General features: G+C 38.6%; 1 protein-coding gene across 4 annotated transcripts; it reads right to left on the reverse strand.

Moving 5' to 3' along the window:
* Window positions 1–3,066: 3,066 nt before the first annotated feature.
* On the reverse strand, window positions 3,067–10,670 carry LOC149834383 (homeobox-leucine zipper protein HOX32-like). 4 transcript variants are annotated; one of them, XM_090011371.1, is made up of 18 exons: window positions 10,077–10,670; window positions 8,100–8,259; window positions 7,522–7,631; window positions 7,331–7,421; window positions 7,157–7,252; window positions 6,953–7,066; window positions 6,680–6,763; window positions 6,412–6,567; window positions 6,252–6,326; window positions 6,048–6,154; window positions 5,765–5,900; window positions 5,316–5,504; window positions 5,069–5,149; window positions 4,833–4,967; window positions 4,400–4,725; window positions 4,178–4,289; window positions 3,913–4,062; window positions 3,067–3,386 (listed from the first exon to the last, which is right to left on the reverse strand). In XM_090011371.1, the coding sequence occupies exons 1-18, from the start codon at window positions 10,298–10,300 to the stop codon at window positions 3,240–3,242; spliced, it is 2,493 nt and encodes an 830-aa protein (XP_089867497.1). In that variant the 5' UTR covers window positions 10,301–10,670; the 3' UTR covers window positions 3,067–3,239. The 4 variants fall into 4 exon arrangements, with proteins under 4 accessions (XP_089867497.1, XP_089867496.1, XP_089867495.1 ...); XM_090011370.1 differs by having other exon boundaries at window positions 4,184–4,289; window positions 5,765–5,957; XM_090011369.1 differs by having other exon boundaries at window positions 5,765–5,957.
* Between the last annotated feature and the right edge of the window lie 3,367 nt (window positions 10,671–14,037).

A 14,037-nucleotide genomic window follows, 5' to 3' on the forward strand; every position in this document is an offset into this window, starting at 1 on the left:
TAACATATGACAAAAATGTTATTCATATATCTTTTATACATTCAATTAACAAAACTACATACAATAACCACTCCACTCTAAAAATCGACTACCTACAAAAACCTTAACCTCGATTGAATGTTTATGCATGGTCATCAACCCCATCACACTAATTAAATATTAAATAAAAATCATTAAATATTAAATAAAAATAAGAAAAAAATATAAATCATCTACAACACTAATAAATATATATACTTATAAAAAATCCTAAAAATAGTAAACCCTAAATAAAAAATTTTGTGCTAAATATTAAATAAAGTACATGCAAATATACATAAATCCGTATATATATATATATATAAAACTCACCATTCAACTTAACCGAAAGACAGAGAAGTTGGACAATACGATGTTGCAACCTCGCTAAAATATTGTAAGATGATGTTACAAGAATCATCACAAAAGAAAAGAAAGAGAGAAAAAATTGTTACTAATATATATATATATATATATATATATATATATATATATATATATATATATCAACAAGCATGCATTTGCAACAAGTATTTGTGAATGCCGTTACTTATTTGTGGACCTACTTGAGTAGTATTAAGTTAAGAGAGGTTCACAATATATTTGCGAAGGTTGTACTGTGTTTATAGAGGTCGAATAAGAGAGCAAAAGTCGAGGACATTGACAACATGTATTTATAGATGTTCTTGTTTATTTTTAAACTTTTTTGAACAATTTGAACAATATTTATTTACATAGAGTTTATTTGCCGGTTCACAAGTTATATTCACAAAGGTTGTACTATATTTGCAATGTCGAATCAAAGTACAAAAATGGTGAACATTTGCAATAGGTATTTACTTATTTGTGAACGTCATTGAGAAATATTTACTTTCAAGTGAAGTTCTCAGGTTATATTGGCAATGCTCTTCAATGTCTTCATGAATTTGTAAATGTCATGCTTTATTTGCGGATGTGCTCGACATTTTTTTCTTTATTAAAAGGTTTCAAACTTTCTACATGGTATGTATCGCGCGAATTTCAACATGATTGGCAAAAATATCTTTAAATGATGTCAAGAATATGCTGTTTTGAATATGCAGAAATTTTTTAAAGTTGATAATTATTTAAGAAAATGTCAGTTTTTTTCGACAGAAAAAGCTGGGGTCAGGCATATGTACCCTACCTACCGGTTATATAAGGGTTTGAACTTGCAACGTCCCAACACACGGTGACGTGACAAGCGGAGTCCTCGAAAGTATCATTTTTTGCAAGGTCCGTATGATTATTTTCCGTAAAAAAACTAACCATCATTTAAGATCCACACCTCAAGATTTTGATTGAAATGGTATTTGCGATGATGTGAAGGACGAGGACAACTATTAAGTCGCAGTTTTATGAGAAATTACCAAAGTACACATCAAAAACCACTGTGACTAAAATAGCCTTTTACGGAAACGGTGATAGGTCAGGGGTCAAATCTCGGGTAACTTGATGGGATGTTTGGTGGGTACTTTTGTCATTTTAGTATAAGCTTGGTTTGGTAATTACCTTTTTGCTCAATCAAGAAAATTGGGTTGCCTGCTTATTCCGTCATTTCGGTAAAAGATGGACGAGTTTTGGTCAGCCTTCTCGGGACCCACCTCTGAGTTCTATATATGGACTAGCATGCTTGCCCTTTATTTGAGAGGAGTTAAGTACGTTAATGTGGACGATTACGTAGATTGATTCAGCCCTTTATATGGACCGTTGGATTTGAAGATTAATCATCAAGGTGTATTGATGGATGCAGCTGATAATAAATCAAGGCAAGATACGACGACCCATTGGGGGAAATAAATTAGCTAAATCACTCGGATACAAGTCTAGATCCAGGAGGATCCAATAGCTTAGACCCGAGATTGATCAAAAATCATACTCTTATAGACATGCATGGGAAACATGGTTTGGATCACTTCATATTCTATTGAACGTTTCATTGATTCTCTCTCTCAGACGGTGACGACAATCAGGCGTTGGTTCTCACATCTTCACCAAGACCTTAGAATCTAAAATCCATGGTTGAGATCAGGGTTAACATAAACACACTGAGGAGATGGAAACACGTTCCTTGAGAAACCGAAATGCATAGGAAATGACATCTTTTTCATAGAAAAACGCCAAAAAATTTTAGGGAACATGTTCACCGCCATATGAGAAATATGCTTTTTTCTCATGGAATGGGACACAAGTCTTGCATTTGAGCGACACAAATTTCCCATGTTTGGTTATAATACAATCAAATATACCTTGGATACACCATCATATATAGGCCAAAGAACTAACTTCGTCCAGTTTCGGTAGGGTCTCATCTGGATACAATTTATGTTAAACTTCACGACTTCAATCTCAAAACGGGGAAATCAGGAAAATAGTTCAAATCCATTTGGACCCGTTCCTACCATGGAATCTTGGGATAATCAACATTGGGTATAAAAACCCGGCCTGGCACTCCCACGAGAGTTGCACACGCGTTATGAGAAAAAAATACCATGACTTAATAGATTCGTTTAATAAAATCAGGGTCAGAAACCCCACGACCTCGATACGACCCGTGTTCCTCCACTACCTTTGATCCTTTGGCCACTTTCTCTAAATCTGGATCGAGACGAACCGATCCAGATCGCTTTAAACACCCCGTGACTTTCCGCCCACGTCCCGAGAAGCCAAATCCTGGTGGCGATCTTGTAATTAAATCTCAAACCAGGCCGACAAAAACCACAGACTCACGCCGGCGCTCGTGGCGCGACTTTTCTTGCAGCGAGCGGCGCCGAATCTGCCGAAAGGCGAGTACAATGGGCCACTGAGTGGCCCCCATCGCTGACGCGACAGTGACGTGACGACCAGCGACTTAACCCGAGTGGCTTTTCCGTAATTTCAGCCAAAGCCGGGTCCCAAGAAGCGAGGAAAGATCCCAAAGGGTTTGGGGTGCAGGATGGTCACGGTTCCATTCCCATAAATGCCACACTCCTTTGCATTAATGAAGGCAAGAAAAGAAACTTGTTGAAAAAAAAAAAAGCAATGCAAGGATAACAAAAATCATGGAACAGTTTTTCATTCATTAGTCGGTTAAGTAACATTCTGAAGATCACAGACAAAACGGCAGAGATTCAAGTCAGGGAAACGAAAGAGAAGGCGAAAAGTACTGTGTATGTATAAACATGCCACAATGATTTCAAGTTTCTTTTTTTCATCAAGAATGGTCACACAAAGGACCAGTTGATAAACATGAAGGCCAAACAGTGATGGCAGTCTTCATCGTTGAGAACCTTCCAAGCCACGGCCTGCTCGTAAGAAACAGGCCTGCTCATGCTCGACCGGCAGATTCCCGACGGCAAATATGCAAAACCCTGCAACATTTCGACATCAGAAGCAAGCAATATGAATGGGGGGAAGATGCAAATAAGAAACGGCATACACATATATAAATAGATACAACCAATACACAAGCTTGTTATAAAAACTCATAATATTCTAAAATGTCAAGCAAAACGCAAAAGAACAGATGTGAGGGGGAATAGTTTCCGTTTCTGAAATGAGCTTGAGGAGGAGCGAGCTTCCTCGGCGTAGGAAGAAGCTTCCGGTGACTATGACTGACACAACCAACAAAATGATGGTAACCCACATCAACAGGTTTCTAACTGGGTCCAGCAGACAACAGTTTCAATTCTTGTTGATAAAATAAATCAGGCGTAGCAGACTTAATCAAGACCTAAAATACAACAAAGAAAAATCTTATTGCCCGGACACTTAAAAGTATACAAGGACAATTGGTTAAATAATTCATGGAGGTCATCATGGTAAAGTGCAACAACATGATGCTAGTTAATGCGCTGATTAAACAAATAACACAGTTGAGCATGTTGTGCATTGTACCTGTTGCATGATCTTGGGGAACTCGGTGCACAACGCCTTCCTGCCATTCTCGTCAAGCACTTTATCGAGCATTATGTCTTGCAAAGCGACCAATGTCGTTTCCAACATGTCGAGACCACCCTGGTTCGCAAATGTAAAGACTGGGGAAGCCTGCAAAAGAAGCTTTGGATTTCAAACCAGAGAGACCAGGAGAGATTTAAATGGTCCAAACAACAAATCTTTGCAGACCACTGAAATCCACAATCAAAAGCAAGTTTTTAGTTACATTTGCCTTCAATGAGCAGCACATAATTGCATCGGTGTGATACCACAGCAGTTTTAAAACAGATTCACCAGCTTGACCATCAATCCTGAACAGCTCCATTCCAGTATGCAACCTAGAAAATTTATGGCACCATAGTATTAGTACTATTAAAATAAAAATATTGCAGCAGGAACAAAATGATTAATGGAACACACACACACACACACATGGTTGGCCGGCTACCTATAGCTTCGGGAGATCCATCTTGCAAGTGTGAGCGCCTCAGGAGAACCCGGAGGTGATTTAGAGCCAATGTGTGGACCCAAACATGAAGGAGCAATTGCCATCGCAACCCTCTGCACAGATGCAACAACACTGCGTACATATTGCCGAGCCATTGCGGCCACATTGTCCCTCAGATGATTCTCATATGTAAACTGAAATGCTATTGTAAGCACCGATCTCAGGTTATATTCATTTGCAGCCGTTTCACTAGAGGGTCGGGTCACACCAGAGCCCACTTCAAGTGCAGATGCTAAATCAAGTGTCCGGTTAGCAGTGTGTATATCCTGAAACAGAGAAGACACTTTGAGGTAACAATAACTTTCTCACATGCATGCACACATAAAAACCTGAAACCAACAAAACAAGGGCAACAAAAAGAAATCTACTCAACTGCTTTCGACTCCAATGGAATAACACGAAAACCAGAAGGAAGCAATGGAGCATCATCAGCAAATAACTCGTCAATAGGAGCAAACACAAGCTGTGCACATGCCCCAACTGCATTCTCATCAACTCCACTGCAAAGCTGCAAACAAAGAACATGAAATCAATTATTTACAAGAAAAAAAAATGCACCACCATGCAACGTTCTTTTGACAACAATTGCAACACTTGACAGACACCAACCTGTAGCAAATACATGTCTCTTTGTAAGACACCATCTTCTTGGTGGAAGCCATGACCCTCAAGCCGGATTACTTCCAGAAGCTGGAATTCCAACAAGACAGACAACACAGTTAGTTTAAAACTCTATGTAGACAATAATAATCACCATGAGCCACAACATAAGATTCTCTTTCTCAAACCATAAAGTAGGTCAAAAATCATTACCAACTCAAACGAAGAAAATTAACTCAAACTAAGCCATCTATACCTCTTCTCGTTCCAGTGTATGAGCAAGAGGTAAAGCAACCTGCCCACCAGAAAAACCTCCAAACCTGGAACCAGGAATAGCATAAGGGCTATCCTTGAGAGAGGCAGCAGAGAAAGCATCAACACCACAATCAGCCCACTCGGAACGGTGTTCTCTGAGAAATCGAACAAGCAATGCCGGGGGCACATTCTACACAACATAAATTAAACCCATCAGAGTGCGATAAAAGCAGACCCATATATCTGAAAAATAGAAAGGAAGCCAGGACAGTCAAAGCAACTCTAATAACTTAACCTAACATTGATATTGCAAGTATCACAACAGAATAATGGAAAGTAGATGATTAAATAAGCACAAAAAGAAAAACTAAATGCTCAAGATAAAATTAGATGATCGATCATCTAATTCATATATTAAATGCAGACACAGAAGGCAGACTAAAATCAAACCTGAAGCAGCATGGATGCCTTTGCACAGAGAATACCACTACCAGAAGTACAGAGTGCCGTGGAAGAATTAAGGTGACCACCCAGAAGTTGGCTAGGAGAAGCATTCACAACGATAGTCACATCCTCCACCCCATCACTACTCATTAAAGACCATCCATCATCAGCAAACCCATTCACAGCATCATTGAATCCCCTGCAAACAATTCATTGTAAATGAGGGAGACAATAAAGCTAAGAATTCATCAAGAAGACACATGAATTCATGTTAAATAGAATGATTTACCTGCTCAATCTTTGACTGAAGGTCCTAAGAACAGCCGGCTGTCGGCCCCCACCAGAAACAATTTCGCCACTTGTCTCAAGTGCTACTTGTCTGATGTGACGCAGTGCCTGTTAAAAAGAATCCAAGCACATCATTTCTCAGTTGCATAAGATGCAAAAGGATGCAAAAGGATGCAAAAGGATATTGCCAGAAAAAGGTGTTTACAGCAAGGGTCATTTTCTGAGCAAGGATTTTAGATGATTCATACAGTGGTCGGAGCACCTCAGGAACACTCCACGCCTGAATGAAAAGCAGGAAAGAATGAACTACAGTTTATTAGGAGAAAACTAGACCAACAGTTTCAGATTCAGCAAGATTGACATACATCCAAATCAACATGATCCACAATGTGGATTATCGAACCGCCACCCTCACATGGCCTGATTAGATAGCCACTAGGAAGCATTTCAGCTCTAACAAAATTCGGTGTGGAAGGTCCAGCAGGACCACCTGTAGACGAAGTCAGTGATCTCTCGCATACCTGCATAATAACATAGATACAGCACAGCAATTAGAAATGCAACTAAACTAATTGACAGGTTACCCACTGCAAAAATAATAATAAATTGTAGAATATTTATGAATCAACATACAACAAGGCTTCCATCCTCCAAACCAGTTGTGTATCTCAGTGTCCAAAAATCACGTGCAGATGCCAATGTTGTAGGAGCATACGTCTGATAAGAACAAATTCCATAGTTATCATATGATTGGCCACACTGTTCACATCAACTATCACAAACACACAGCTATGAAACATGACTTATTGACAGTTGACTACAATAATTCAACATTTGAGAACAAAAATACATTCAAGTAACATAAGAGAAGGTACATTTTTTTGGGAAAAGAAAGTATATAATCACCTGCATATATATCAGTTCTATGGTCCCTCCATTTCCCATTGGGAGAACAGTCAAAACATCAAGGGAACGACAATCACGGAACCACGACATGCGATCCTTGAGTATTTCAGCAACCTATAAAGGAAGGACAGAGAATGACCATTAATGGAAGCAATTGATAAGAACATCAACGCCATTCATATTTAGGAAGGAACAATAGATTACCTTTGAAGGTTCTAAACTCACAAGACCACAGGCACGTGCTGCCACACCACTGCAATTGTGGGAAACGGCAACAATGCCAATAGAATCCGGACCAGGCTATCAACACCAAACAGGAGGTTAGATTCGAAAATAAACTATTATCTAAATAGTATGAACAGAAGACCATCGTTATACCTTCATCCCAAGCATCTGGACCCAGTCGACAGCAGTTCCAGTAGCCTTAGAAAGGAACTCTGCCAAGGTCTCCTCTGCAATAGATAGGAGTCTGAAGGAAAAAGAAAAAAGTTAAAAAATTAAAATCAAGTATAACATACTATGACAGATTTTTCAATAGGAATTCAGACATAATAAAGTGAAACACTTACCCAGCTGGGTTGTTGGCATCCTTTGGAGGATGCTGGGGAGCTGGGTTTTGTTGGTGCTGACGACTAGTAACTACAGACTCGCAGCTTGTGTCTGTAGTGGTCACAGAAGCCTATAAACAACAAACAGGAAAAGATAAGTCATGGCAACAAAAGGTGCTAGCGTATAATGCTAGGGTCGACCTCAGTAGAACAGATCATGGAGAGCCAGAATGAGACAACAAAGAAAAACTAGAAAAAGATGCCATTTAACAAACCAAAAATAAAATACAAATCCATAACATAAAATCAAGAAAACCCATCTTATTGACACTTGATCAAAACAATGATTATTTTTACAAACAAAAGAAAGGAAAAAAATTGAATAGTAACAATTTGAACCCCAAACAAGCGACCCACAAGTTTTCCAGTCCAACAGGCAAGACACTAAAAGGTTCAAACAAACAAGAAGAAAAGGAAATGGGAAGCATCCTAATAAAAAACTCATGATATAGTCTAAGCATGGAGAAAGCACAAAGATAAACTACCAATGAAAACCATCAGATAACCCACTTAACAAACCAGACATGGTTTCACCGTACATTTTGCAGTTGCTGCCTCATGTAACCATTTTCATACACCAACTGTGACACTTGCTTCTGCAACCGATCATTTTCCTCCATCAACAGTTTGTTCATGGCGGTGAGCTTCCGGTTAACCGTTTGCAAGCGAGAAGCTTCCTTCCGCTGCTTCTCCCGGCATCTAAAAACAGATCAGAAATGTCACGACAAATTCCTCTAACGCATAGGCCACCTCTAACATATCAAACAGTGGAAATACAAGAATACAGACAACATGATGCTAGAAAATAAAAAACACAATCACCAAACTGTGGAAAGAAGACATTCGGGGAGAGATGTAGAAACAAGAGCACCAGAAAAAAGAAAAAAGCTCTTTAACAAACCAGAATGGATCACAAAAGCATAACACCAACCAAAAGAGGGGAGCCTTTTTGAAAGAAGCGTAACAATCAGAGTGCCATAAAACAAAAATAAAAAATAAAACCTACCACTTTTTTTATTTAGAAAAATGCTTCCAAACCAACCAATGATTTGTCATCCGAAAGAACAAACAAACAATTGGAATGCAACAAAATTCCTGAACAAACAAATAAATAAGTCCGCTGGTGTGGTAGTAGAAAATCATAACAAATGTGGTGCACTTAGAAAATAGCGCTCGGGACAAACAAATTTTAAGACAGACCAAGAAACAATAATAAAAAAAGAATGACTCAAATGATCCAACAGAAATACAAAAAAAAAACAATTAGGGAAACAAGAAAATCACAACTAGAATGACATAAGCTAGCCCAAGCCTTTCTGAATAAAAAAGTGAAACGTCTTAAAAAACGAAGGAGAAGAATATGTAGATCAAACAAAGGATATCGCTATCAAATGAAGCCAGTAAGGATACCGAACCTGCAAAGAAGCCTACGCCAAAATGGTTACGTGAAGAAGACATCGTTTTGCATGGATTATTCTAACAAGAATACACACAGACCCCAATCATTCTGACAGATTCGTAACACCAAATCTTCATTGACAGACTATATAAAAGGAAAAAAATGCACGAGAATGACCAAAAAGCAAAACATAATTAAACCATTGTTATGATTACCATCTATTAAAACAGATGGTACTGGAATGGCCATGACAAGCATAAATACATGCAAAGACAGCATGTAGAAAGGATCTGATAAAATGGAAGAAAGAACCCAATCGAATATACACCATATTTAGTACTGTCCATCATCTGGACTCCAGGCCTATGAAAAAGCACAGTCGGAAGACATAACTACAATTAGAAAAACCCACCAATTGAAACATTGAAAGAAAAAAGAAGAAAAGGGCAAAATACACAAATCATATTTCAAGAATATGTTTCCAAAACAGAATGAAACAGCATCAGAGAAGACAAACCGAAAAAAATACTAGTTTTATGCATACCCGGACTTTTATTTCTTACCATCAGAGATAAAAACACACAATACTTGAAAACAGAATAAAAAACCATGATTTATCAAATACCCAATAACCAAAACGAACCAAAAATCAAAATAGAAAAAAGTCTAATAATGGAAAAAAAATTATAATGATGATATCTCAGAAATCCAAAAGACCAACCTTTAGAAGGGAAAAAAACAGAAAAACCAAAACTTGAACATAGAACACAAAATCAAAATGTTGAGAAACCACCAACATCATGGCTTCACACCCCCCAAATGGGTAAATCAAACACTAAACAAAAGCCGCAAAAGATAACAAAAAATCGCATCATTCAAGCCGTATTTCCTTTAAAGGAATCCCGAACTTGAACATAGAACCCTCTAAAATGAAAATGTTGAGAAACCACCAACATCATGGCTTCACAACACCCCAAATAGGTAAATCAAACACCAAACAAAAACCACAAAATGAGAAAAAAAATCACATCTTTCAAACCGTATCTCCTTTAAAAGGAATCCTGAACCATACTATAACCTCTCTCTCTCTCTCTCTCTCTCTCTCTCTCTCCAGTACCTCCTGTTCTGGAACCAGACTTTGATCTGCCTGGGCTCGATATTAGACAGGATGGGACACTCCCTAATGAGCTGCTGCCTCCTGAGGGAGCTCGGTTTGGGGCACTCCAAGTACACCCTCTCGAGCGCCTCTACCTGCTCCGGCGTGTACCTCACGTACTTGCCCGCGTCCATCTGCTGCTGCTGCTGGTTCTTGCCTTCCTTCTGCGCGCACAGTGCCATCATCACATCCACACACAACCCACTATACCACCACCAAAAAATAACAAAAATCTCCCTTTCTCCTCCTCCTTCCCCTCAAAGGAAGAGGCAAAACCTCCTCTCTTGGTGGGTGTCCTCCGAACGAATCCGCAGGCGCTCTCTGTCAAGAGAGCCCCCTCTCTCCCACATCACAGACACGCACCAGCAGAGCTCACCACCACTCTATAACCACCACCACTTGGTTCACTGCTCAAACCCATCTTATTCCTCGTGCCTTTTTCCTTGTAGAAGAATGAGAGGGGAAACCCTAGATTGCTAACCAGAGTTTATAGGGGAAGAGGGATTGAAAGGGGAAAAAAAGGAGATTTTTTCTACTTTTTCTTCTCTTGGATTTGCACTCTGTGTAGAGAGAGAGAGAGAGAGAGAGCGCTACGGTTGAGTGTGTAAGGGAATATATTTAAAAGAAAAAAGAAAATGGACGTCGGGCTAATCACTAAATTATTCATAACTTTATCCTAAATGACATTGCCATCACTGCACAATACCTCGTTGTTAACGTTGCCTTTCCCGGCAGCCAGAAACGCACGCTGAAGATAACGGTCTAAATATAGCGATATTATCAATATAACATCATTTTCACAAAAAAAACACTGTTTTATCGCGATGTTATGCTTACACGAGAATAATATCGTTAAAATATCTGAAAATTACAGTCATGTACTCTGCAAGATCTGGTGAGGGCAATGGATGCAACGGAGGAGATCTGTCTCCCTCTTGAAGACAAAACGGTACTCCGTTTCTGCCATTATTTACAGGAACACCCTCACGCATTTTAAGGACAAAGCTGCAAAAATGGGGGGCTTCCTTTGGAAACGTAGTGCCGAAATGCTCCTGTCTGGTGCAAATTTTACGACTCTGCCACTCTGCAAGCCCTCTACGGGAATAATGAAATGTTGGAGATTTCGCGTACTGCAATACGCCCTCCGTTAGCAATAAATTACCGCTGTACCATCGTCCTTGCGAGGTCTGACGAAAACAGCCCGCGACTCTATACAAAATCACGGTCATGTCCCCCATGGGGAAGGCAGACAAGACGCTGCTGCGACACTGTGGAATGTTTAAAAGGAGTGAATCCCGGGGAGAATAATGTCATAAGAGCCAAAAAAGACGATTATACCCTTTTATTTTTTTATAGTTTTATTTTTACATATGTCGATTTTTTCTGGAGAAATATAATTTATCGCTAGATTTTGCTTCCCAGTTTGGGGTGGGTCAAGCTTACCTGGCCCACGATGGGTCGGATTTGGGTAAAGGTTTTTATAATCCGTTAGCTACCGAAACTCCAGCCTGTTATATACATGGGCTAGGCTCGGGTCAATTCATGGGTTTAGCAGGCTGACCCAATGAGCCTAACCAATCAAATTAATTTTTTAGTAGCTGGTTACATATTAACTTCATAATAATTATTATTTATCTAATTGGTTGTATTGATTATATGAGAAGTAGATAGATAATTAAATCATTTTTATTTAATTCACTGATTTTGATATTATAAGAATTAATTTATAAACTTAGCTTAAAAATAACTTATAAATGAGTTTGGATCAGGCTGAACTGACCAGCTGAACATTAGCTTATTGGGTCAATGGGTGAGGTCATGAGCTTCTCTTCAAACCCGAGACCGTTAAGAACCAAACCAAAACCCAACCCATTAATATATGGGCCACTCCATCTCCGGGCTTGACCACACTTAAAACCTGATGGGTCAGCCCGGCCTGATGCCCACCCCTATTCCCAAGATTTAAAGTCTGATCCTCGGATCAAACTGGATTCAAGATCCAAATGTAAGCCTATTTTGACTCAAACCCGACAAGAGCTTGCTAAATCTCCAGTTGAGGTCCATATAATTGAACGCACACGGATGGGGCACATGCAGGATCCTGATTGATTCGAATCTGAATCTAAACCATAACCAGTAAGTCCTAATGGTATATGGTATTGTATTTTATACAATACAATACCATATAGTGAAAATATCTGATGAAGTAGAATTGAATTTATATTTGCATTTTATATGGTATTGTTCGGTCAGGTAGGAACAGGTTGAAAACATGTAATTTATATACAAAAGTGCAAAGGAATTAGATTTGATCCTCATCTGAATGTATATTCAACAGAAAATATAAATCCAAATCTGAGTCCGGATCCAAGAAGAGTTTGGTGATAGAAATACCAATCAAAACTGAAAACATTTTGCAAATCCAATTGAGAAATACCACACATTTTCAAAATTATTTAGGCTATTAAAATATCTTTATTTTATATAAAGACATTTTATAAATATCGCCGATATTTGTCACATAAGTTTATCAAACTTCTAAGGGGTAATCTGGGGCTTTTGTAAGAAGACGGGGGTACATTTGGAAACAAGTCTGATGTGTTGGTTGTTCCTGCCAAGCCAAAATTTTGACTAAAATATGTTAGAGAGAGAAATATTTTAGAGAGAACAGTAGCCGTCTGAAGAGTGAAGGCAGAGGGTGCAGAAGCTCCTAAAACGAAGCAAATCCTCCTTTTCAATTCTGCCCTCTCTCTCTCCCCTTCTCAGCACAGAGCAACCCACTGAAACAAACCCATAAGACTCCCAAAAGCAACCCTTCCAATTCACAATCCTTGATGACCAAAAATATCCTCAATGCTGTGAGAGTGTACCCTTTGGTCCCATAGAACTTTTGGGCAATCCAGATTTGTAGTAAGAGCCATAATTCATATCAAAACCATGGTGCACAAATGCATGTCTAATAGTGATAATATATGTCTTAAGATTAAGCAACAGCATTTAGTTTGAAAACAGTGGCATACTTCTTGGTAGATAAATACCATGAGAGCATACCAATTAAGCCTTGTGATCCGATTCATGCAACTTGAAAATCGCCTAGTTAGATTCGCGGCAAGATCCATGTTTCATGTAGAACTATGACACACAAAAATGTCTCTGTAACACTAATCTATGTATTAAGATTGAGCACTCTAGATTGTTTTATTCACTCTTTAGACAAAGGCAGGTTAGTGCCATGCTTATGCATTAACCACAAGTTTAGGAGAAGAAGAAGAAGACTATGCCTCTATCATATATATATATTCAAAACCCAACCAACCAAACATGGCTCATAGAAGTAAGGATCATCACAATAGATTTTTTTTATTCTGCAAAAGTTGTTGGCAGGGTTTTTGTGATTGATAGAAGGGTAATTTGGTCATCTAAGACTACTTTCAATGGTGTATGAATAAAGGGTACTTCAGTAAATAACTTAGTAAGAGAAAAGCAAGTAGAGAGAGGGTGAGTGATGGCAGGATAACATTAATGTAAGAGTTCTTCATCCCTATGCGCGCATGCGCTCGGATCTTTTCACCTCCTCTTTTACCCAAATCCCACATCAAATGCAACATATCTTTTTTTTGCCTTTATTTGTTTTTTCTCTTTTTTTTGGTATTATATAATATTATTTTTACTTTTTCACCTTTTTCACTGTCCCCCAGTTTCTCTCCTCTCATTTATTTAACAATAAAAACAGGAGGGCGACAAGAATGTACCTCACTTCTTCACAATCAAGACTCTAGGCCCTAATAAATTTTGGAAGAAGCAATAAAATCCTAAAATGTAAAAAAAAAAATCCGCAACACGCCAAAGGGTACCCTGTTGAATTATTATTATTTTTTATTGTTTTGTAATTAGTTAATTAACAGTACGCTCTTAACTCTTG

The sequence above is a fragment of the Nuphar pumila genome, chromosome 6 (genome assembly GCF_984573655.1).
Source record: "Nuphar pumila chromosome 6, dmNupPumi1.hap1.1, whole genome shotgun sequence".
Classification (NCBI taxonomy): domain Eukaryota; kingdom Viridiplantae; phylum Streptophyta; class Magnoliopsida; order Nymphaeales; family Nymphaeaceae; genus Nuphar; species Nuphar pumila.

Bases quoted from the DNA above. Each gene is read 5' to 3' on its own strand.
- LOC149834383 (XM_090011369.1), bottom strand. From the start codon at position 10,300: ATGATGGCACTGTGCGCGCAGAAGGAAGGCAAGAACCAGCAGCAGCAG. The intron at 7,632-8,099 runs GTACGGTGAAAC...TGTTGTTTATAG, and splicing joins TGAGGCAGCAACTGCAAAAT to GCTTCTGTGACCACTACAGA. The intron at 5,150-5,315 runs GTATAGATGGCT...TTGGAATTCCAG, and splicing joins ATACACTGGAACGAGAAGAG to CTTCTGGAAGTAATCCGGCT.